This window comes from Protopterus annectens, chromosome 5.part1 (assembly GCF_019279795.1).
Source record: "Protopterus annectens isolate FY-2018-M chromosome 5.part1, PAN1.0, whole genome shotgun sequence".
Taxonomy (NCBI): Eukaryota; Metazoa; Chordata; order Ceratodontiformes; family Protopteridae; genus Protopterus; species Protopterus annectens.
In genome coordinates, this window is record NC_056736.1 from 561,394,003 (window position 1) to 561,420,080 (window position 26,078).

Consider the following 26,078-nt stretch of genomic DNA (forward strand, 5'->3'; position numbering starts at 1 on the left):
AATATGGTTTAATCAAATGGCATTCGTAGAACATATGTTGCCAGTCTGCTTTTATTGATAAATCACATCTCCAGCAGCCAATATTTTTCTTAAACATAAGTTCCATTTTATGAGGGGTTACATAAGATCTGTGTATGAATTGCCATGTAAAAAGTCTCCAATGTAATGAAAGTGATGTCTGCTTTGGAGAAAGAAGAATTAGTTTTTTATCTCTGTCATTTGGCACATGTCCATTAACTGATCTATAATAATTCCATATTTTGTCATTATTATGCATTTTTATTTTTTTGTTTGTTTTATAAATAGATGATAAGTATCCCTTTCCAGTAATGGGTTGATTCGTTAGTCATATTATATGTTCTATAAGGTTAGGAACATTTTGTCTTATTGATGGTTGCATTGTTTCTTGTTTGCTTAATATATACTGTCTTAATTCTTGTACATGTAACCACGAACTATCTTCCATATTTAATTTCTGCTTAATCTGGTCTATTGTCAGAGGTTTTCCAGAGTTTAGCAGTTAATGCCAGTATATTAATCCCTTTTCTTTAAGCATGTTGACTACTTCCATATTAAATGTTATTATATTACCTTGTGTGTACGCTACTGGATATAAAAGAAATGACCATGCTTTAATATCAGGATTGCTATTAATACGATTTTGGAAAATTTTTAATGTATAAGTAATGTATTTGGAACTTATATTTTTATTCTTATGTATCATCATATATTCCTTCATCAGCCATAGAAAATTGTTTGGTATGAAATCTGTATACTTATTTGCTACTACAAATCCTGATTTTAACCAGATTCTCTCATGAACTAGCTTCCATTTTGATGTATATTTTGTATTTAGCCATAATGATATTGTTTTAATAATGGATGAATGCAAATATATTTCTATGTCTGGTAAACCTATGCCACCTATATCCCAATCATCTAGATGATACTTCATAGCTATCCTTGGTTTTTTGGATACCATAGGAATCTTACCATTAAATCATTTAATTGTTTTAGGTGCGATTTAGCTGGTGGCAAAGAACAAGCTTGTATGACATAAAGAATTTTTGGAAATATGATCATTTTAATTATATAAAACCTTTCTTCCATTGAAAAGAAGAATTTATTCCATCTTTGTATTAGATTTTTAATATTATTTAAGGTCTCTTTATAATTTGTTTCAATTGTAGTATCCAGGTTGTTAGTTATAATTCCCAAGTATTTAATTATATTATCGGTAGAGATATATTTATGGTATTTTTTATTTAGATCTTTTTTATTAGTATTTATAAGCAATACATTTGTTTTGTTCTCATTAAATTTAAGACTTGAAAAGGTTTGAAAGTTTTGAATTGAGTCCCATAATGCTTTTAAACTGCTATTATAATTTTTTAAGGTAATTAAAATGTCATCAGCAAAAAGTTGAATTTTAAGCTCTAGGCTGTTGTCTAGTTGTATTCCTTCAATATTTTTATCCATACGTATATTATTTGCTAAGGGTTCAATGACTAGCGCAAACAATAACGGAGAAAGAGGGCAGCCTTGTTTTGTGCCCTTAGTTATTTTAATAGATTTAGACTGACAGGATCCCAGTTTTATATAAACCAATGATTTTTCATATAATGATTTTATTAACAAAGTGAAGTTGTTTGAGAAGCCATATTCTTCTAAAACTAACCACAGATAACCCCAGTTCACTGAATCAAATGCGTTATTTATGTCTAAGCTAATAACATTCATTTTGTTTTTTGTGACATTTATATAATCAATTAAGGAAAGAATTATTTTAATGTTGTCATAAGTGTTCCTATCTTTTATAAAACCTGTTTGATCCTCCTCTATCAAAAGTGGTAGTAACTGTTTTATTCGAGCAGCATGTATTGCCATAAAAATTTTATAATCTATATTAAGAAGTGAAATGGGTCTGTATGATGAACATTCACTGGGATCTTTATTTTGTTTCTGAATTGGTGATATTAATGTGTACTTCCAAGAAGGAGGAATGTCTACCATTTTTAACTGATGTAAAGACATTCAATAACAACAGCAAAGCCTCATTTGATCGTAATTTAAACATTTCTGGGGTGATATTATCTATACCTGGAGCTTTTTTTAATTTTAGCTTATTTACTTCAGCTTTAAGTTCTGTCATTGTTATTTGTTTATCTATTAGTTGCACCTGCTCCTCTAATAACCTAACTTTAACATTGTTTTTGAGAAAAGCTTTCAATGCTGAATGTGTTTCTGTTTTCTCATTTTGATTATTAAGTTTATGAAAAAATAGCCTAAAAGCTTCTAGTAGTCCTTCTAAATCAGATACTTTCTTTTTGGTTTCTATATTATGTATTTCCTTGATTTGATTTGTTTTAGTAATCTTTTTAGTCCTATTTGCTATTCTTCGTTGGTTTTTAGGGTTCATTGAATAGTAACATAGTTTAATTTTTTCTAAGTTGATCATTGTTTTGTGGTGTAGCGTCTGAGTATTTTTTATTAGTATCTTCTAGTTCTTTTATTAAGTTGGTGTTTCCATTTTGAATATCAAGCTTTAAATTATCTACTTTTGACTGTAATTCCTTATTCCACTGTTTTTGTTTATTTTTATACCATCCCACCGCTCTTCCATATAGGTATGCTTTCAATGCATCCCATATATATATTTCAGATACATCTTTTGTAAGATTGATATCTAGGAATGTTTGTGTCTCTTTAATATAAAATTCCTTAAAATCTTTTGAGATTTGTTATGTAAGATGGTATTCTTGTTACTGATATCCTTCTCTTGAAACATAAGTCTATCTCAAACGTTGTGGTCCGAAAAGGGACATGAAATTGTCTTGACTTTATTTAGAGGTTAAATCCTTTGTTATGTACACTATCTAGAGTATGTATTATGTCTATGGGAAAAATGTGTAAAGAATAGTGAATCTGGGATAGCATACTCATTTATGTCAACTATATTAAAAGTTTCAAGAAACGCAGATAACAACTTTGTTAAAGGTGATCTCTTATGTGTAGTTTTAGTATTTGTGTCAGTTTCTTTTATAATGCAATTGAAATCTCCAGCTATGATTAAATTGCCTTTGGTATATTGTACAATGTCTTCTAAGTGTGGTTTGGCCACTCTAACACCTAGTCCTGGTATCCAATAAATATTCACTAATGTATATATCATTTCGTTGATGGATATTGTCACTAGACAAAACATTCCTGAGTTGTCATGGAACGTGTTTATAATTTTAGGCATTAAAGTAGTGTTTTTCCACAAAATTGCTACTCCCCTTCACTTCTTATTATAGGTGGAATTTACTAGTATTGTATAATTTTTATTGTTTATTTTATTTATGTCTTCCTTGTAAGGTGTGTTTCCTGTAAAAATACTAGTTGCGCTTCACATAGCTTTAAATATCTATAAAGACTTCCCCTTTTGCAGCTATTATTTAAACCATTTACATTAAGAGATATACATTTTGCAATTGGATTTATATTAGCTTTGTTTTTATCCATATTCATATACTCATAACAATGTGTAGATGTGTGTACATGAAGAGAATGACTTGTTCTTTCTTCTTCCAACAGTATTACAATAGATTATAGACACCCAATAAAAGTAAATTACAAGATCATAACTGAGAACAATATAAGATAAACAACCACCAAACCCCTCCCATGAGAAAAAAACATCTCATCCTTGAATGATCTAATCATTCAAGCGATCTCTCTAAGTCTGCATTTCAGCATCCTCCCCCGGCCCCGCCATATGGTAGTTTTATAATGAAAAGTATCTTATATATCTTTTAAGTATACATGTGTCTGCAAAGCTAATATAAATCCAATTGCAAAATGTATATCTCTTAATGTAAATGGTGCTGGGGGGATAGATTTATCACTCAGAGACTCCCTATGCTGTGGAATAAAATCCCGGTCCATGTGAGGCAGAGCACCTCGCTGGCTCTGTTCAGTAGAAATCTTGACCTGTGGATGGGAGATCGTAGGTTTATCCCGGGAATCATCTCTGTGTCACTGCTGGACAGAGGCACAACAAACTAATGGGCACAGTATTTTTTCATATAAGGGGTGGCGTAAGCCACAAAAATTTGGGCTAGGCTTATAAATGCCTTAGGGCAGATAGCCTAGTATAAACCTATGAACCTATGAACTTAAATACAGTCTTTATCTATTTTTAATATTTTATAAAACACTAAGGCAACACAACTATACATAGATTTAATACTTAACTATTTGGTTTTGTTTAAATTGTAAAGGAAAATCTTATTTTGATATATCTTTTGTGTAGCAATAACGGTTATGCATCTTAAAATTAATGTGCTTGCTGTCTATCTCCCTTATAGTGTGAGTGGCATTCATAGGTATCAAATTTATTGTAATGGTCTACATATATATATATATACATATACATACATACACACATATATATATATATATATATATATATATATATATACATATACATACATACACACATATATATATATATATGTACACACACACATACATACATACACACATATATGCATACATTTATTTATTTATTTATTTATTTTTATTTAACATTTGTTGACCGGGAATGTCTGACTAGGTTCCACAGAGCCTGTTTTCAGCAGAGGCCCGGGGAGAAATGCTCCAGATGCATGTCTTTGGAATGTGGGAGGAAACCCACGCGAACACAGGGAGAACATGCAAACTCCACACAGAAGGCACCCCAGCCGAGAATCGAACCGGAGAACCTCTTGCTGTGAGGTGACAATGTTAACCACTGCACCACTGTGCCGCCCTACATACATAAAAAAAAATGTCAAGCATTATATGCATCAGTTAACCATGCCACAAGTTGATTAAATCAGAAAGTATCCGTAACAATGAATATAACGTTACATTTGTATTGTCATTTATCAGTAATCTTATAGTTTTCTTTTAATTCAGAAAGTCATATTTTAGTGGTATGAATGCTACTAATTTGTTTTTGGCATTGGTATTATATAGTTTAAGACTATATTTCTTAGCAATTCCTATATATTTATTAGTGCCACTGGCATATTTCATCGCTAGTGTACCACATATGTCAAATAGCAACTTATACTCCTTATGATATTACAGGATTTATCTGCAGCGTTATAACTGTAAGGTTGGAAAATATGAGAAGCAAAGTAGGCTTTAAATATGCTACAACACAATTGTTTGGTACTTATTACTGTCAACTCTTCTACATACACAGGAAAAGATAACCTTATATGACCATCAACCATTTTCCTTCATTTTTCTCTTCATCCTTCTATTCTCCATTTTTAATAAATATTTGTTTCTATTGTGGCTTCTTTGAATTTAGTGAGGGTACTCCATATCATATTATAGATAATATACAACGTTCAAACGGAGAACATGCCCAATATAGAGACATATTCTCAACTCAAGTGGTCCACACCATATATTTATAACACTGCAGTCAGAAATATACTAATGAATATGCAATAACTAGCAGCTTTGCAGCATGTGTGTGTCTCTAACAAGTACATACCTATAGGATATTAAAAAGAATAGATAGCACGCTCTTGTTTCATAATTAACAAATGCACACAGCCTGGTATTTACTTTCATAGACAGAAATTAGACCTGTTACTTGTATGCATATCAGGTACCAACAGCAATATGTTAGTAAATGCCTATGCTATTCAAATCATATTTTAATGCTGATTGATATGAGATGTAGCTGACAATGGCTTTAGCGTTTGTGATGTTATATAATATATATTCAGTATTATAAGTAGAAGTATGTTGCATGTCTATTTGCAATCTAAGGTTCAAGGCTGATCAATTTAGACATACAAGAGAATCTCTTTAGCCTTGGTTATATAATGGGAGTTACTGTGTCTCTACACAACCATTCATTTTCAGTGAGGATGTTCAATATTAATATAACTTGCCTTTAATAAAAGCATACTTATAATTCAGCAGTTCTTTCCTATATATATATATATATATAAAAAACAATATCATAAGCAAGACTGAGATTTTTTCTTGCTCATTACTGCTTAATAATTGTGCTACTTGAACAATTTGATATTTACAGAGTATCTTGATAATTAAACAGCAACTCCTTTTTACCCTTAAAATGCCTAATAACACATAGCTGCATTCATGAACCTTAATTGACTTACTATCCTTAAGGTTGAGTACACTAGCTGCAGTGTGTTTACAAATATGTTATATAGTTCCATTCAAGGACTTAAATATATTAAATTTTTATAAAATTAAGTTAAATTATAGTAATTTACGTGGGTGATCTTATCAGAAAAGATTATAGTAAAGTCTGTATGTGTTAACTATTCATACAGTTTTTTCCAAGTGATATACTTCTTTTTAAGCTTTGTGTGCTGTTTATGTGTACAATTCAAAATGAATAACAAATATTACAATATAATAAAACGTCATGTATGTGTTGATACCTTCTAAATTCATTAGGTACTTCAGTGTACTTTTAATATTTGTTAAAACTGTAAAAGCACTTTGCCATCTCATAAATAGTGTGCTGGTTACTTTAAGTAGCTTAGGAGCTGACACCACACCCATACTGTCTTGTTTTAGTGCTGACATCACTTATGACTGTTTACTTTCATTTTGTGCTGTTAGAAGGTTTAACACACTGTAATGGATTCTAACTGAAGAACGTTCATTCAGGGGTGGTAAAATAAGAGTTCCCAGCTCGTGACCATGGTGGGAAGACAAAAACAAAGTGAAGTTTTTAGGGCTTTTTTTAAACTGAACATCAGCTCATTAAACTTCTATTAGTTTTCTTAACATTAAGGGCAGATATACAAGCCAAACAGTTGTTTGGTAGTCAAAAAGGCACTTTTAGCATCAAAGAATAGATAATTACTTTTCAAGGCACTTTTTGACAGTTATTACTAATCAGTTTTTATATATTATTATGTGTATTAAATACATCAGTTTAGATATTTCATGCAGCTTAGTGTAAATAATATAAAAAGGAATCATGCTCATTTAAACACACCACATTAATATGTCAGTGTAAATACATCATATTCTATACTAGCAGTAAAAGGCAGGTAATTTATAAATGAACTATCAAAACATCATTTAGAGTTAGAAAAATCATGACTGTAAGTATTTACATTGTAATAGAGAAATATATGTTACCTTGCTTTCTTTTAGGGTTGTTTCCTTTAGTTATAAAATGTCCTGCTTATCTTGTATTTATATTGTTTCAAAGACTGACACATGTGTAAAGCATGAATGTTTTCAAAGAACTTTTTTGCCTTACAGAGCAAATAGAAGACAATAATGTTTGTGTTTTTCATATGTCTTTTATCGTTTCTTCTTCTTCTTGTCAGCAGAGCTCCATTCATTTTTTTCTAAGTGACGCTTAACCCCAAATTGAGAGAAATCCATTTATTCCACATTATCCAAGGTTTTATTAGCTGAAAGATAAAAAACTGTTGCTTGCAGAGTGTCAAAAGTTTTAGGACCTTCAGTAAAAAATATTTTTATTCTTGCAGGAAACAGCAAGTGGACTTTAAGTTGTCTTTTTTTCAATTCCTTTATCAGAGGGAGACATTCTTTTCTTGCAGTTATAACTCCAGCAGAATAATCATTATCAAATCTGATTATGTTGTCTTTGTATTTAACTGGAGAAGTTGACCATGCTGTTTTTAAAATAAGTTCCTTGTCCTGTGATGAAAAAAACTTTACTATTATTGATCTCGGGTGATTTTTTGATTTGATGGTTAATGAAGCAGCTCTTAAGGATCTGTGGGCTCTTTCAATTCCATAAGAAAGAGCTTCAGGCAATTTTAAAACTTCTGGTAACCAGGTAGTAAGGAAAGTCACCATGTTATCTCCTCTGTTTTCTCTGGTAGCCCATAGATGCGAAGGTTATTTTGTCTGGACCTGTTCTCTAGATCCTCTATTTTATTTTGTAATGAAGCATTTTGTTGTGATAAAAATGTAGCTGAAGATCTTGTTCTGAGAGTCTGCCCTCAGTATCATTTAAGGATCTCTCTATGTCAGCTATTTGAGACTTCTGTTGCGTCATTATTTCTTGTAGTTGCTGTATTTGTTTTGTAGATCTCTCCTCAAAAGTGTCCAGTTTGGTATTCATTTTGTCAAATTTCACTGACAAGTCTTGTATAGCATTTAATAAAGACTGTATCTCCTTTTTCATCGTCTGGTCCTGTGTGGTATGCTTAGAAAAGCTCATTTTCAGTAGATTCAGATACCTTCCTTCTTGTTTTTGACAGGAAAAATAATGTTTAAAGCCAAATTTTTTGCACTGTAGACTTCTAGTGATATTAGTAGAAGTAATTCAACAAAATAGGTTTGTCTACAATATCTAGTTTTTAAAAAATCCTGTCAGAAATATCTTTTGAGTGCAGAGCTGAGAAAAGATGCTGCCAACCAGTCTACATCCTAGCCACGCCTAACGTTCGCTTTTTAAAGTGTTCTCTGATTTAATATAGACCCACATATATATACACACACACACACACACACACACACACACACACACACACACACACACACACACACACACACACACACACAGTGGATATAAAAAGTTTATACACCCCTGTTAAAATGCCAGGTTTTTGAGATATAAAAAAATGAGACCACAATAAATAATTTCAAAACTTTTCCCACCTTTAATGTGACCTATAACCTGTTCAATTCAATTGAAAACAAACAAATATAAAAAAAACATACAATAAGCTGCTTGTAGAAGTGTGCACACCCTTAAACTAATACGATGACACTTTTAGTGATAGGGTTTTGATTCTTTTTAGACACCCTGTGGACCTTTCTGAAAACGTGCTTTGGGTTTTGCAGGAGGCCAGAAAACCAACTAATAGAAAATCCTGTGTGACTAAATGGAAGAGATTCTCTGTTTGGTGTCTCAAGCATGATCTGGGTTTTTTTTCTGTGGCTATTCTTATAGTCCTATCTTTGTGTGAGTTGCTCACTTCTGACTTAGCATGTTCATCTATTAAAGTTAATTTGCCAGCCATTTCCACTTGTTTGCTTCTGAATCTACCTCGAGCTTCTAGTTTTGAAGTCAAACAGTTTCTGAAAGGCATCCTTCGTGTTTGTCTCCACGAAAAGCCTATTCCTCCTCCTTGGGACCTTCAGTGTTGTTCCTGAGAAAGTCCAGTCTCCCATCAATCCAGGCAGTCCTCTTTTGAGCCTGCAGTTTCCTCTTCCCTATGACATGAGTACTTGGAAGACTGTATTGTTGGTGGCTCTTACTTCTGCCAAGAGGGTCTCTAAACTTCAACAGCATTTAAGGCAGTTTCACCATTTTTGTTTTTTCACAAGTTCAGTGTGTCTCTTCATACCAATCCATCTTTTGTGCCCATGGTGGTTAATGATTTGTCCTTGAGTGAGTCCATTCATCTTCCTTTTTTTTCCCTTCTTCACAGAATCCTAGTGAGAGGGTTCTTCACACCTTGGATTTACATAGACAACTCAGATGTTGTCTACCTAGACAAGACAAAACATGGCAGGAAATCTAAGCAACTTTTTTTTGTTTCTTTTCATGCCAGGAAATTGGGTTTGTTGGTCTCTAAATAAACCATCTACTGCTGGATTTCCAAGTCTATTTCTTTTTGCTTTTCTTTATTTGGCAAACAGCTTTCTTCTTCTGTTCATGGTCATTTGACTGGGACAATGGTCTAGTGCTTTTTTCAGGGGTCTGGATACTAGATACATCTTGAAGGCTGCTACTTGGTCTTCTGTTCATATTTTTACCAAATATTATAAGTTGGATGTCATTTCTATGGCCAGGGCAGGTTTTTCCAAGACCATTCCTCATGGATTTTTGGAGGACTTCTCTCTGGCTTCCTTTTGTCATACTTTCTAGTAGCTTTTGTACTTTCCCAAGAGTGAAGAATGCTGCATCAGTGATAAGGAAAGACATAGTACAGTTGTGCAATGTCTTGCCATAAGAGTAGATGTCCTAATTCTCACTGTTGCAGTATGCTGTCCCTTTCAGGTAACTTCATTTTAGCCAAGGGGTCTTTCTTACAACCTTTTCTCCTTCTTCCCTTCATGGTGTATGAATGTTGCTTTCCTCTGGGGTTGTTCTGGTTCTTCTGTGGCAGCTCAGTTATGAGGATTAAGCATTCATACTTTGCATATATACTTTATGCCTTGCACGTAGGACATAACACATATCTCATGTACAAGGCCTGGAAGATGTAAAGGTTTTAAGTATGCTGGTTGAATGTTTGGTTATCCTCAGCAGGATGTCCCAAGAGTAAAGAATACCGCAACAGTGTGAAGTAGGACATCTACTGTTATGGTGAGATCTTACACAACTGTACTTTACTGCTTTTCAGTACAGGTTCTTTGTCTTTATGTCCAATAAGTGTTAGGATAATCCTTAAATGGATAAAAAATACAAATAGCAAACAAAAGCAAGGTATTTTAATGCGGTATTTATTTTATATTAAGGTCTCTGCCTTTCTTTACTGCTGTGAGACATGTGTTTATTTTATATTAGGGTCTCTTACCTTTCCGTGTCATCTTAGAGTTGGCCAGGTAATAGATTGAAAAGGAGCTGTAACTTTCTGGAGCATAACTAAGTGAATTGAATGTGATACCTTTTTTTAATTTCTGACATGTTCTCTGCATTTTTTTTTTTGTTTATTTTGTCTGAGAACACTACTAGCACCTGTGCATCTATTATTTATTCTGTTTGTTTTATGCATGTTTCCTGAGAAAAGCAGAGCAAAGTTTGTCCATGAATGTTGTATATTGTGTATAATACAATTAATTTTCTGCTAGTGGTTACTTGGATTAAAGTTGCTTTAATTAATTTGCATACTGTTTTGCACATGAATGCTTTAGTCACAAGGGGTGGGATCAGTTTTTTACCCACCTCACTAAACCCACCTACATTTTGAATTGTCACTTTTACAGTCTTTGTTGAACATACCCTCTTCTATTGCCTATACAGACCAAACCAGAGCAAGGTGAGTAACACAGTATATAAATCTGCTGTTGTGTTTTTCCATATTAAAGAAACAAAGCAGCAGATCTTAGTAGCTAGTAAATGGTAACTATTGGTTATGTAAGTATGCATCATGCTTGGGTTTGCACAGTTAATTTGAGTTAGTTAATTACTGTTTTTCTACGTATCGTTTTCAAGCTAAGGTACAATTAATGAGAGTTTAGTTCTGTTATGAGAAGACCCATCTTCAGTAAGAAAAAATATTAGGACAGGTTAACATGCAAGCCTAGCTTCAGTCCTGTCCTATCCCTAATGCACCTCATTGTTACTCCTTTCTAGATCCTTCTTGCTGTGCTCTAGTTTTGCCACTGAAAAATGGTTCTAGGCCACACATTGTGATTGTAAGAGAAGGTTTTCAGTAAATGCACATCTGTTGTTGTTTCTTGTTGTCTCAGCTTTCTTCCATTTTATTCTGGTCCTGTCTTGCCTTGTGTTTTACAGGAAAAAAAACTTTTCTACATTTGGTCCATCTTGCCGTATTGCATCTTTTTCCTTCCAATGCAGGGGGCAATGCTAGATGGGGGCACATGTCTCCCCCTTGAAATTGCGTGCTCCGTGTGTGCCACACCTCTGGAATACTAAAAATAAAAAAGTCTCTCATTTTTTCTTAAATCAGTTTCCAGTGTAAAGAAATGTTTGTTTCTTTTTCTGTCTCAAAGTGAAAGTGTTCCTTCTTATCTTTTTTTTTCCCCCCACTCAGCAAGTGTGGTCCATGTTTTTTTTTTAAGATACTCTGGTCTTTTTTAGACTCAAATTAAGCACATGGGAGAAGTGAAGACTCTAGGAGTAGTGAGAGAATGAGACGTCTGTGCTGACATGTGTGCGCTGTTCAAATTCAGACCAAGACCTGAAGGAATCGGATGCAATCCTGGAGTCGACACAAAGTTAATTTCTTGACCACTATAGCTGTTATTAGTAATTACTGATACACAATCTGTGTTTCCAACTAAATTCCATGATTGTGCATAAATAACAATTTAACTTTGGCCATTTATTTGGTTGACCTGCATTAGCATCAACTCTCATTGCATTGAATTTTACCTATAGGGTTTTCCATATGTGGGCAGCCCAGCCATTACATTTTGTCAGGTTTTAATAAAAAGAAAAAGAAAAATTCTCTACCATTTTTTGCAATTGACTTTTACAGAGGCATTGTGTGCTTACCGCATTTTTTTCTTTTCCTAAGGACAGTAGATTTAGGCTATTGTGCAAGTGTTTGCACCACTCCTTTTTTTCCCCTACTACTACCTGCCTGTGCTGGATCATCTAGTCACTTGTTTTGCTGCAGTCTGATGGAGCCAATGAACAGGAGAGCCACAAGGAGGTGGTGGAAGCCTGCAAAGTACAACAAAGTAAACTATGTGGAATGCATCAAGTTTATGATAAAAGCAAAATATCGGCACTTTCATTTTTCTTTGCAGCAGCAGAAGTGGGATTAAGGAGACTGTCTCATGTGGATGGCCATGACAGGTAAAGCAGCAGTTTATTTTTCTTCATGGCAGCAGCAAGAGTAGGGAGTCTTGTATTGGGAGTGTTAGAAGAAGCCACCCAGAAAACAGCAGGAGTCCATGCATTGCAGTGACTGTAGTCTGAAGGGAATGTTGTGGTCAGGCAGCTCATAGCTGAACTTCGCATGTACTTTGTTTTATCAGAATACAGTAAATTCACAATAACCATTTAACATCATAAAACATTTCAATAGCACCAAAACTGCATTGCATTTATTTATTTATTTATTTATTTATTTATTTAGGGTAGGTTAGCAGATTAACACAAGCACTTCAATTTTCTGTCAGTGTGATAAACAAATAATATAAATCCTCTCCATCCTTTCATTTTGTTTGCATTTTGAAACAAGTGTTGATCTCTTTAAATAAATTTGTGTATGCATATTTTTCTGCTTTTCTTTCACATTCTCTTATTCACTGGCCCTCTTTCTCTCTTCTGTTCCTTCTCCAAACATTTAGGGCTTTAATACTGTTGTGTGAATAGACCCTTTCCTAAGTTAGGTTTTTTCAAGGTTAATGAAGTCAGTATTGCTTCAATCAGTGCTGATTCCCAGGAGTTCTCTTCTCAGTGCCTGAAAAATATCCAGAACTACTTCCTTCATATAAAATATTCAGTTATGCTTGAAAGGGTTATGGTTAATCACTGAAAGTAGCAACCATCACACGGTACATCATCAGTTACAAAGCATTAAAACTCCTTCCATCGAAAGTGCACTTCATTGAACCTGTGAGACGGGGAAAGCAACTATTTGGCCAACACTTCCCATCCCACTTTTCCCCACTGTAGTGCGATCTCAGAGTTGGTATATATAGTTGAGGGGTGTGGGGGACAAAGCCTCCCCACATGGGTGGGTTTAAAATACTGCCATTTGTGAAACAGGGAAGTGTTGGCCAAGTAGTTACTTTCCCTGTCCCACCGGTTCGATGAAGTGAACTTTCGATGGAGTTTCGATACTTTGCATTCAATGATGTTAAGTTCGATGGGTATTCATTTTGACGATTAAGCATAGACCTGCTTGAAAGTTATTTCTCCTTAACCCAGCTGAAACTGCTGGAATTGTTAGGGTGTACTTATTCCACATTGCTCTATTTTTTTTCTTGCTTGTCCTGATATCTTTGAAAAGCGCTATATCCTTCAGTGCATAAGGCACTGGTTGTAGCTGTTTCAGTAAATAGTGCTGCTTTTGTCCTTTTCTTTCACTGTGGTATCTGGTTTTCTTCCTTTTACTTTAACTGTTGAAATTTGATGACCCATGTGATCATTAGTAGATAATTTTCAGTAATTCATTGCGGCTTATGTTTCCAGTGCCTTTCAGCTACTTATATTGTGCAATGTTTGTATTTTCCATTCTAAGAACCTTGGCATGTTGTTGCACTTTCAGTGCACATACCTACAGATATAACTGTATCACAGCCTTCAACAAGATGTGTAGCTGTTTTTAGGTCACTACTGAAAAACCTCCAATTGTTTCTTTGTGTCCTGCTTCTGGGTTTAGTAAGCCAGAGTGTAAGGAGTCTGCTATACTGAGCTGCAATTAGATTTTCATCCTGTGGTTTAAATTCACTTTGCTTTAGTCATTCCTGGGTCAGATGTTCGTCATTTTTTTGTTCCAGAAGTTCTCTATATTTATAATTGTAGTATTGGTTACTTCATGCTTCAGAAATTCACTATGTTTCGAAATGATGGTGGCAACAAATAAGTATGTAATAGTCCTCCAGTTGCTGACCTTTTCATACATTATACTCTTTTATAAGGAGGCTCTTGCCTTCTTCAGACTGAGGGGTATACAGTATTGCCATGTACTGTTTTTTTTTTTGTTTTTTTTTTTTTAATGAAGCAGATTTCTTATTCAACTCATCCAATACTTTTGGCTAGTAAGTCAAAGCAAATGCGTAAGTTAGAATAGGGAGGGCACATTGAATTACAGCTTCAGCTTGATTCCATGATGCCAAAACAAGTTTTAGTACTAGTGGCAGTCTTCTAAAATGTTCCTTACTAAACTTTGTTCTCATTTGTTCATGTAAAGCTCTTAATACACTTTTTCCTGTAGTCAACTATATGCAGTGTTTGAATCCTTTCACCTTCATTTGCCTATTGTGTAACTTTGAACAAGTCACTTAACCAGACAGTGCTCCCAAATCACCCCTGAAAACTTTGTCCAGTGGAGTTACCTGGTTAGCAAATACATAAAATAATAACTAAAATCTGTTCACCCAATATTTTTGGTTTTCTCCAGAATTCTTGAGCAAATAAATTGAGAGTTTGGTCTGCTCTCTGTAAAGTTTGTGGCTTTATGACAAATTGTTGTGGATTGTGGTCACTAAATACTGATAGGCATGTGAGTTTTAGATTTTCTCCTTTAGAAAATGCTTGCCAATGCAAAGCTTGTTGTTTTAGCTACTGTAAGTATGTAAGAGAAGTATTTAAAGTCTGTTTCTGAGTTTGTCTTTGTTTGGGGGGGGGGGGGTAGGATTTTGAAAGATGTCCATTTTTAAGTGATAGATGACCAAGGGAGGTAGCACTAAAACTTGAGTACAAAATGGAATTTTCTTGCTACACCCCTGTTGCACTGTATGGTTTTCACAGCAGAGAGATGAAATACATAGGTGCTATTTAGTGCTTCCATACATGTTATTTGACCATCAATCCCAGCAGGTCTCTTGTACTTTAATGCATTTCCAGATGTATTTTCAATATATGTAGACTTCCAAGGGAAGAAAAGTTTACTGTTGCTCATGCTAAGTCTGTTTTCAGTGTGAGTGTTTTATTTTGTTTACCAAATATCTGTCAGTATTTTTTGCAGTAAAATTTGAAATACTTTTTAAATTAAATCCTAAGAGGTATGAATTGCTGTTCTTTGAATTTGTGTTACGAGATTCTTTTTCTCTTTTAACTGAGACACAATTGACTTTGTGCCATTCTTCCACGTCTGTTGCATTGTTAGCAACCAACTTGATTTATTACACTGCAGCATACTAACACTCCATCCAGACGTAATCCTTGAGCAGGACAAATTTAGTTATTTTCAGTGTTGTACATAATGCCACGGTTTATAAAATATGTAAATAAGTTATTAGACTGTGCCATTTATAGTTTTTTTCAAAGGGGAATATATGGAAATGGTCTGTAACGTTTAACAAAGGATTGGGGGAGAATTGCTACAATGCATTCTATGTTTTTTTTTTTTTTTTTTTTTTTTTTTCAGATGTCCTGCATAATCCCCAGCTAACTACTGTACCCCTATTGTACCTCAGCAAGAAAGGAAACCTGGATCTGTCACTGACTATATGTCCTTTTATATTTCATTCCTAAAAACTGGTTTCTATCTTCATGTCTTTGTTTTACAGTAACATGAAAGTTCTGCTTCAGTTAACTGTGCTGTATTCTTGTACTTGTAATACTTCTGTCATAAGTTACCAGTGTCGACTTTTAGTATTTCTCACTAGTGTATTTTCTTATCTTTTTCAAAGATATGTATACATACATTTACATAATTACCATTGTTAATCCCCCCCCCCAAATAAAATGCATACAATATGTGCATGAATGTTTTTTGGAGCTTTTCTTCCTCGGACTCTATTGAAAAGGGGCTTTTGTTTCACTCTCCCAATCAATACACGTAAGTAAAAATAACACTCACGCTGACCCTCCAAAACTAAATCTAAATAATTTAGTGTAGCATTCATCCAATGTATAAGCAGTGGAAAACATAAAATGCTAGGACCCTTTTTTATTTATTTTAAAGTCTACTTATGTACATCAGCTTAGTCTTAGTATTGTGTTGTCATAGATACATTTTATTAACTGCTTAAGTCTTGTTTTGTTTTAAGTTTATTACATTGATTTGTTTATTTACTAAATGGTGTATCATAACTTTCATTTGTTGTCACTTCAGCGGCTATGGCCAAGGTGCTAGTATTAATAAAGTTTGTAGTTGTATTGTTGCCTGCTGTACTTTGTAAACTGCTGACAGACGTGTTACTGTATGATGCACTGGGGGGAGGGGGGCAGCATTGTTAGGTTTACAACGTTTTGAGACGACTTTCAGGATATCTGCTTTGAGAAATAGAAATTGTTAGTGTTGACAGCCATACCTCAGTGAATGTGCTGTCTGCCAGTCAAGAGGCACAGTCCATTGTTCAGCAAAAACTTTGAGGACCACCATTTGCAAGGGACTGAATACATAGGTAAAAAGTATTGCAGTAAAGACAGCAATACATTCATACATCTACTTTTACAACAGAGACTACCTCTTACTTCTGTACTTTTAATTAGTGATGTTTGATGCGTCACCTAACCAGGCTCTTCTCTGCTTTACTGCTTATTTATTTATTTTTATTTTATTTTATATTTGTTGACCGGGCTAGTCTAGCTGGATATATTTCCATTTTCAGTAGAGGCCTGGGGAGAAAAGCTCCAAACAGATATACAAAAGTATAAAATATTGTTACATGGTAAATAAAGGATTAATAAATAAAATAAAACAAGTAATTATTACATTCTAGAGATATAAACACTTGAGAAAAGCAACAGTAAACATAATATCACTTAAGAAAGCTAAAACAAATGTAATACAGTAAGAATCATGTACAATTGTTCACATCAGGTAGAAAGATTTCAGCAGTAAATTGATTGGAGTTTAAACAGTATTATTGTATTGTATTGTTGGAGTAGCTAGTATTATGTTTAGTCATTGTGTGAACTTTTCTTTTGTCATTTGGATTTTGCCTGGAAAGGATGTATTAGATGAGATAGCGTCTAGCGACTAGTTAGCAAATAAAATGTGCACATACTGATGAGTTCCTTTTGTTGAAATAGATTATACTACAGTATTTTCTGTATGTTTTTAAAGCAGGACTTCACTGACACATGACATAAAATGAAGCTTTATATTTTGGCTGGGTACTTAGAAATACCTGTGTTGCTACTATCTGTTTTGGAATGCTTGTGATTACTAAATTAGCAACAACACTCTTCTTGTTACAGCTCTTAGAGCTCTTGATTCAGAGAGATGGAGAGTTCCAGGAGTTAATGAAGACTGCAGTTGAACAAGGCAAGATGCACCATGAAATGCAAGTTTTAGAGAAAGAGGTGGAGAAGCGGGACAGTGACATCCAGCAGTTACAGAAGCAGCTGAAGGATGCAGAACATATACTGGTAAGTAGAGAAGGCTTGCACTCCTTATTAAAATGATGTGCCATTGACAGGGATGCTGTGTGACTTGCAGATGGTGACTCCAGGCAGCAGGTAGCAAAGCAATTTAGTGGATACAGAAAATACTTTTCTCTAGTCTCTATATACCAGATACTTTTCTTTAGTCTCTATACTCCAGCTACACTGATAAACCCATCTCTTCTATCAGGAGAAATGTGGATAGTGTAACAGACTGGTTATTTCTTTACTCCCTCTGCAAGGATGAGAAAAGTTGGGTGATTATCACTCAGTCCTACATCTTTGCCCCCTTCTCTCATGCCTGACTTGTTGAACTTGCTCCACAAGTAGCACACTTGGAGTTTTATCACTCTGCACCATGGAGGGTTGACCCATATATATGCCTTTGGCCATTTGTGACGCAATGCCCAGATGTATTGCAGGCAGCAGTATCTTAAGCCCCAAACTAATAGCTGGCTGCAGTGACCATAGCTAGAAATGGGAGTTTCACACCAAAAATGCAAATAACACTAACAGGTGTATTCAAAATCGCGACCCCCCCCCAACTGACTGCAGCAGGTAGGGTTTTGGCCTTATAAATTACCATTCTTAGGTTAGTCAGCATTTCACCTGAATGTCTACACTACCTCTAATCTTGGAACAGGGGATATGACAGAAGAATTGAGCACCTTGCAATGTTATTGGTTAAGCTTCTGCTTCTGGACTGTGACCACAATTTTATTAAGTGCGGTGGTGCTGCTGCGGTAGCGTTGTTGCCTCGTAGTAAGACGCTGTCCGGTTTGATTCTCAGCTAGAGCGTCTTCTGCATGGAGACATGCGAGAATGGGCGTACCTTCGTTGAAGGTTGTGCGTCAGGGCTGGTAACTCGGCACATAAAACCAACTACCAATCATTAGTGGACCGGAGTTCCGCTGTGGCGACCCCTAACCGGGAAAAGCCGAAAAGACACAACACTACAAAAGAAGTAGTGTTAAAATTTAGGTTTAAAATTCAGAATTGTGCAGTGTGGTTGTAGCCTCCAGTAAATTCATCAGTATAAAAATGTAGGTTCCACTTTCTTGACGCACACAACTTTAGCTGAACCACATAAACACTTTGCTCAAGTGTCAGATAAACACACTGTTTTGATTTCAGGTAAAGGAGATTAAAACTTTATTTTTATTTAAAAAAGTCAGTAAACCAGAACAAGAGTGCTGACTATGGAAGAAGCTTCTGTGTGTAAAAAAGTAGTATTATGTATGTGCAAATGTACACATACAGAGTACAAATGTTATTACTTTAAAAACCATCAGAGTAAGGATGTTTCAAAACATAAAGTTCAGTTTGCAGTCAAGATTAAAGCAGTAGTAAGGAAACAAATACCCTGTAATCTAGATGAGCAGACTTCCACTGAACATGGACTTTGAGTAAGGTGGCCCTTCATGTGAAGATTTATGAGAAAATAAATCCTTTGTCCTGTCCTTCTTGTCTCCTAGGCAGCCTCTATCTGTCCATTATATATATATATATATATATATATTTTTTTTAACCATAATTCAGATACTTTCGGCTAAATCAGATCTAGTATCGTCTTATTGCACTGAATAACTCATCTGTTTTCATAACGTAATAATTTTTCAAACCTTCCATTAATTTGTGCTTATTAGACTCTGAAAGGGATTAAGTAACAAAATATCTTTGTCGTTATGTATCAACCTTGTAGTCTGCTTTTCAAACACACCAAAGTTGTTTTTCTCTTTCCTAGCCAAACCTTGAGTAGATTTGCTTTCTGTAGCTAAGAAGATCAGTACAAGTGATTTCAGGTGTTTAAACAAAACAAAGATAACATTCTGAGAGAACAGTAAATAGATTTCCACAGGCAAAAACAAAATAACCTTCCACTTGTCCTTGTTGGTACTTTTAATGACATGTCATTTGTATGTAGAGCTTTTCCAGGTACCAGGTAATTGAAGTAATTGTTTTCAATAATGTCATGCATTACAGTTTAAGATGTGTGCTGCTGAATTCTTGAATATGCTGTCCTTTGGATGTGACGTTAAACTCAAGTCCCATCTGCCAGAGTTGATGGTAGCTCAGGTGGGTGTATATGATCCCATGTAAATTAGTAAAAAGAGTAGGAGAATTTCTCTGGTGTTCTGGCAAAGTTTCTTCTAGTCATTATAAGTACCACTTTGCCCCCCCTCCCCCGAAAATAAGCTGTTGGCATAGTGGGACAAACCTGGTCAGTAAAGCATACATGAATGCAGTTTTCTTAGGACACAGGGATGTTTCATTTTTTCCCTATTTTTGTGTCATTTAATCAGTAACCACTGGGCTATACCCCTCATGCGGTATGATTAAAAGCTCATTGTATCTACCTTTGTATAGCATTTTATTTACTTTACAAATGAATGGAAACTGCTATTGGTATAAACGCTGTAAGCTAGGTACTTGTAACATAACTGTCCCATAATGATAACTGGAGAAGGTTTTGTTTTCTGCACAGAGGTGTCTTGTTAAGGAAGACATTCTTTTTGTCAAGCAGGTCCTGGTAAATTTATTTGGTTGATTCTCATGTTTGTTGAAAAGTACTGAATGATTTCAGTGAGCTCATGTAATGCTGAGGGTATGGAAGTTTCTGCTTACCCCTTAGTTTTGTGAAGTCTTGAACTTGGTATATTTAAAGACGTGGAGTGTGAGGGATTAAAGGGGGCTTGCTAACTGCAAAAAAATGTTGCTTTTAACTTTTTTTCCTGATCTTAAATTTGTTAGTTTGACATTTGTTGATGTAATTGTTGTCTCTGTTTAGCTGCTTGCTGTTATGGTTTCCACTCATTTTTTTACATGTACTATAAGTTGCTTTATACATACAAAGCACACATTTTCAAATTTATTGCAAGGTTTTTAGATATTTTCAATGTCAAAGCAGGGAGTAAAGTCTTACAAAATAAGTAGGTCTGTGTATGTTCTCCATACAATGTACCAGTCATAAATATGGTTTAACCCATTCTGAATATTTTGCCCATCAGTCCAGACTGTCCATCTTTCGATTCACTAACTTATTCTGGTCTTGGCACACACTCTGGATGAAGACTGGGCAAAACTGCATCATATAGTGAAATATTTGGTACATCATTACTGCTAATATTTTCATTCAAAGTTCAACAAACTAGCTAGATCCCCCCTGCAGCTTACTTCAGTGGAATAATTATATCAGAAGGGTGGAAGGCTATGGTGCCCCAACATATGCTTTCCTTTGACAACAGTTATGGAGACATTTGTGAATCATGGATGCTGCTATTTTGTTAGATTATTGTGGAGACAGCATCTTGGCTACATAATTCCTTTAATGGCACATGTGCCTGTTTTTTCTGTAGAGTCATTAAAAGTTAATAATCTTGTTATACAGCTGCATTTTTTAAACCTCTTTCATCTACTAGTTAACCGTTGAAGGTGCCATTTTCATTCATTAATATCTGGCTTTATTCCAGGTCTGCCTGCTAGGGTGTGTTATTTTTTATCACCTGTATTGAATTATCACTTGTCACGTAGGCAAACTTACATTTGTATAAAAGTTATCAAGTCATATTTACAAGTTCACATTTACAAACATTATAATTCACATTTATCGTTTTTGTTATATGTCATAAGCTAGACAACATTATGTAAATTATTCAATTCCTACCTTCTGTTAAACCACATTTCTCCTCCAAAACATTTTTCTGCATTTATTGTTACCACAATTTCCATTTTTTTCTATGTGCTTTACACTTACTGTTTTCCAAAGATCACACTTACTACTGAATCTTTTATGTCTGCTACAGTATTTGCTTCTTCAAGTATAGTTGGTTTAGATTTTGATTTCTATTTTCTAATAATTTCTTTTTTGGCAGCCACCAGAGTTAAACTTAACAATTCCTTACTATGTGTAGCAATTCAGATCTCATATACCAGCTCAATAAGTAATTTCCTTATGTTATACTAATTTGCTTGCCCAGTATTCCTGAAAAGAGTACTCTGTAGGGAATTTTTAAAGTCTGCCAACTCATTACACCCCCAAAACTTACGTTCTCAGTTGCCTCTTTCTTCTCCATCACACCTCCAGCATTTGCCATGTACCTGAGCAAAAATTCTTAATCTTCTAGAAATTGTTGCATATTTGGGAGGAATACATAAGTCCTCCCATTGTTGCTTTGTGAATTGCATATCTAATCTGTCTAATCTCTCTTCCCAATCTTTTCTAACCTTTTCTTATTGATTCCTATAATTATTGTGCAGTATTTTATTTGCCCTACTTATTACCCCTTGTTAACAACAGCTTCTATTCTAAATTCACTTAAAAACTCAACTACTGGAACTCTTTCATTTAGGGTTCCCCCACCCCTTTCTTTGTCTGTGCTCTGATATCAATCCCTGATAGGAAAGGCAATCACTGGCCTGCAATCCAAATGTCTTCTTTGCCTCTTCCCATTCTATTACCGCTCCATCTCTGATTATTTGTTCCCAATACCTTGATTCCTTTGCCATCTTCCTGCAGTAAATTCCAGCCCCCTCTTGTGTTTTCTCTGTACCCCTAATTGCAGTCATCCCTATTGGCAGACTCTCCTTTCTCCATTCCAGTGGTGGCTTAGTTCTTGGTATACGTTCTGCTACTTTGAATATAATATTCTGTATGACTGTTATTATTCTCCTCAAGGGTCTGCATCCAAAATCCCATTCTTTATTTCTTTAATTATTGCCCCCCACTTCATCATCATCCTTTTCCACTTCAAATTGTAGTTTTCTGCTTGTGTTATATATATGAGCCTTAACTGTGTAGCTGTAAAATATCCCTTCAGCTCAGGTAACTCTAAACCTCCTTGTTTTATTGGGAGGATCAACTTATCCTACTTGACTGTTGTTCTCTTCCCCTTAGAAATAAAACCCTTCAACTCTTTTATTAATTCCTGTCTACAACTTCTCCTCTGGTTGATAAAAATATACCTGACCTGTGTATAAAACTAAAGGACTACAAACATTTTTACTGCTTGAATCTCTTCATATCCATGGGCAAGAGCTTCCAGTTTCTCATTTTGTATATTTTCTTCTGTTTAGTCTTTTCCCACATGCCCTTAGTTGCCACAACTGAATACTTTTTAATCTATACTCCTAAATACTTCATTTTATCATGCCCGTTAAATATGAGTATCAGTGAACCAATTCATATGTGGGCACATAGTTTATAGCTATAGCCTTTGTTTTATCTTCATTAATTTCATATTCTGAAAAAAAGAAAAAACACAGAACTGTCTCAGTATATTCCACGACACTGAGATGTCCTTTTCTGATTCCATCATGTACAAAATAGTATCATCTGCAAATAAAGCCAACTTTTCTTGAATACCATACCAATTATATCCTTGATTTTCTTTGACGGTATTTCTAAATATAACGCGAATAAAGGAAAAAGAGGACAACCCCGCCTGTTTCCTCTGTTCAGACACAACTTATCAGAGAAAAACCCTCCCACTTTGATTTTTGCCTATGATTCCACATATATCCTTTTAATTAACCTTATTATTGTGTCAGGATTCAGGATATGTAATTGTTTCCACTGCCCTACTCATAAAATACCAGCTTACTCTAGCCAGTGCTTTTCTGCATCAGGGCCCACCATTAGCATTGATAGTTTGCTTCTCTCTGGATCTTAATGTTCTCAAATGTTTGCTTCCTTCCACAAAATTACATTGGTCCGTATCTCTCAATGTTAGCATTACCTTTGACGTTCTTTTAGCCATTATAGACATAAACACTTTATAATCTTGGTTTAAAATTGAAATGGGCCTATATGAAGCTGAATCAGATGGGTCTTTGCTCTCTATTGGTATTATAGCCGTCACAGCTTTTTCCAGGATGTTGGTACCTTCCCTCCTTTTAAAATACTGTTAAACAAATCCTTCCACATTTTTATCACTTTCTTCCCTCCTAGCTTCCAGACTTCAACATGAATAACATCTTTTCCTGGTGCCTTTCCCCTAAGATTGGTTATACATCAAGATTTTTATATCATCTCCTCCTCTTTTAACTTTTAGTTGTTGAGCCTCATCTACCTCTAACTCTGAGATGTTTATGTCTTCCATAGATATTCCCATTTGTGATTTTTCTTGATTTTCACACTTCTCTACTTTATACAAATTTTCTTTTATACCTCTATAGTTTCTGTGGTTACTTTTCTTGTTATAGGCTCCCTAAGTTTGGCAGCAATCCTTTGTACTCTCTGTTGCCTAAGTTGTGCCAACAGTTTTTATGCTCTGGAGTTTTTATCAAAAACAGTTACTTAAAAGCAATCTTTCTAGACTTGGGTATATTATCCAGATACTCCCTTATTGTCTCTTTAGCAGTCTGCAGTTGTGTCTCTTCTTGTCCTGTGAGATTCCCTGCATTTTGCAGTGCTTTAACCTTTGTCAGCCCCTCTAAATAATTCTTATTACTTCTTGACCAGATCTCTCTTTCTTTTGTTTTTACCCTATTTCTAAACTCCACTTTAATTTTATCCGACTTGCTAGCTATAACTTCTGGAGTACTTTTTATCTTCCTTAATAACTTTGGGATAATTTCTACTACCCATTACTTAAGTTCCTCTCTTTTTAACAGGTGTATCATTTTTGCTTCATTACCCTTGATTTTTATTTTAGTAATTTTTAGAGTGTAATCTGAGATAGTTAATGGATGTGTATCAAAGTTATCAATTAAATGCACGTTTCTGTGAAATATAATTTCTGTCAAGACTAGCGTAGTTGTACCTTTCGGGAGTAATTCGTAAATTCTCTCCGAGTTCCTGTTACTGAAGTCACGTCTTTCATGCCAAATATTTTCATAAATTTCTTCAGAAATCTCCCCTCTTGTGTTATATTATCCTTCTAGGCTCCCAGATACATCATCATTGCTGCAACTCAAATTTCACCCCCCACTCTGAAAGGTGATTATTTCTCCCAAAAATGTTTTAAAGTTCCAAAATACCAGTTTTAGGTGGAATATAAATGCTTGCGAGCTTAATCTTCATCGCTTTCCAGTAGCCCCTTACTGCTGCCACAATTCTACCATTATTGTCGTTTTTTCCCTTTTCTATCACTATTGGAGCCATTCTAGCATAGCAATTAGTATAATTACTCCCATTTTCCTTTGTGTCTGATATTCTGCTGAATGTCCAGCCTGAAATCCTTTCTTTATCAAATTCACATGCTCTGTTCATTCCAAGTGTGTCTCCTTTAGCATCGCTGTTTGTACTGTACATTTCTTAATATAATTCAGTATTCTTTCCTTTTTGTCAATATCTGTGAGACCATTCTCACTCCAAGATAATACGGAAAGTGTTGGTGTTATGGTAAGAAGTTATTATTTCCACCTGTTATATATGTCTGCTTTTTTAAATCTCTGTTTACAACTTTTGTGATGCATACACCCATTACTGTTTGGCAGGTTAATACTCTGTACAGTTTTTTTTTATCATCATCATTGGGAATGGTGTCACATTTTACAAGACTTTTAAAAACCCTCAAACACAAAACCAAACACACATCCAGAACACTCCCATAACTTATTGACTTAATACAAGCACACACATAACTATGTATATCTTCAAATAATAGAAGTTTAACCCTCTTGATAGGAACATTTGTGCCAAGTAGACAGCTGCTAACACAAGCCCTTATTAACTTGAAATTTATGGTGTCCATGGTAAGATACATATTATTGCCTGTGCTTCATTGGTTGTTGTTGTGTCTTTCGGCTTTTCCCGGTTAGGGGTCGCCACAGCGGAACTCCGGTCCGCTAATGATTGGTTACCAGCCCTGACGCACAACCTTCAACGAAGGAACACCCATTCATGCATGTCTCCATGCAGAAGATGCTCTAGCTGAGAATCGAACCAGACAGTGGCTTACTGTGAGGCGACAACGCTACCGCAGCGCCACCACCGCGGGTGCCTGTTCTTTTTTTATCTTTACCCCCCTCCCCCAGGTGTGAAAACTACTAGTATACTTTCAGAAATTAACTTTAACCTTGAATAAACCATTCTGTCTTTTATTATCAGCTTGCCTCCATGTAAATGTAATAGAAAAAAGAAACTATAGTCCTCTGTTGCAGCCTGATAGACCAGCTGAAACATTTATTACTAAAAGAAAACCTTTTATTATATTTCGTGTTCCCATGTGTACTTGTTTCCACATAAAATGTGTTACTAGATTAAGCCAAGGGTCTTAATGCAAAAATTCTCCTATGCAGAAGCAAGTGAAAGCATATCCATCCTACATATATTGTGATCTGTTTACTTTTAGCCCAGCCCTACCTCAGTAACCCAAGATTACTTAAACATGTTTTTCTCTTGCTTTTCATCTGT

At 34.9% G+C, this 26,078-nt stretch overlaps 1 protein-coding gene across 1 annotated transcript in view; it reads left to right on the forward strand.

Annotated features, from left to right (window-relative positions):
* MED4 (mediator complex subunit 4) overlaps positions 1–26,078 on the forward strand; it is a 472,011-nt gene that overhangs the window by 144,189 nt on the left and 301,744 nt on the right. The window contains exon 3 of the mRNA XM_044072829.1: positions 17,537–17,707. Coding sequence (XP_043928764.1) covers positions 17,537–17,707 — 171 coding nt within the window. The remainder of the gene's footprint in view (positions 1–17,536; positions 17,708–26,078) is intronic.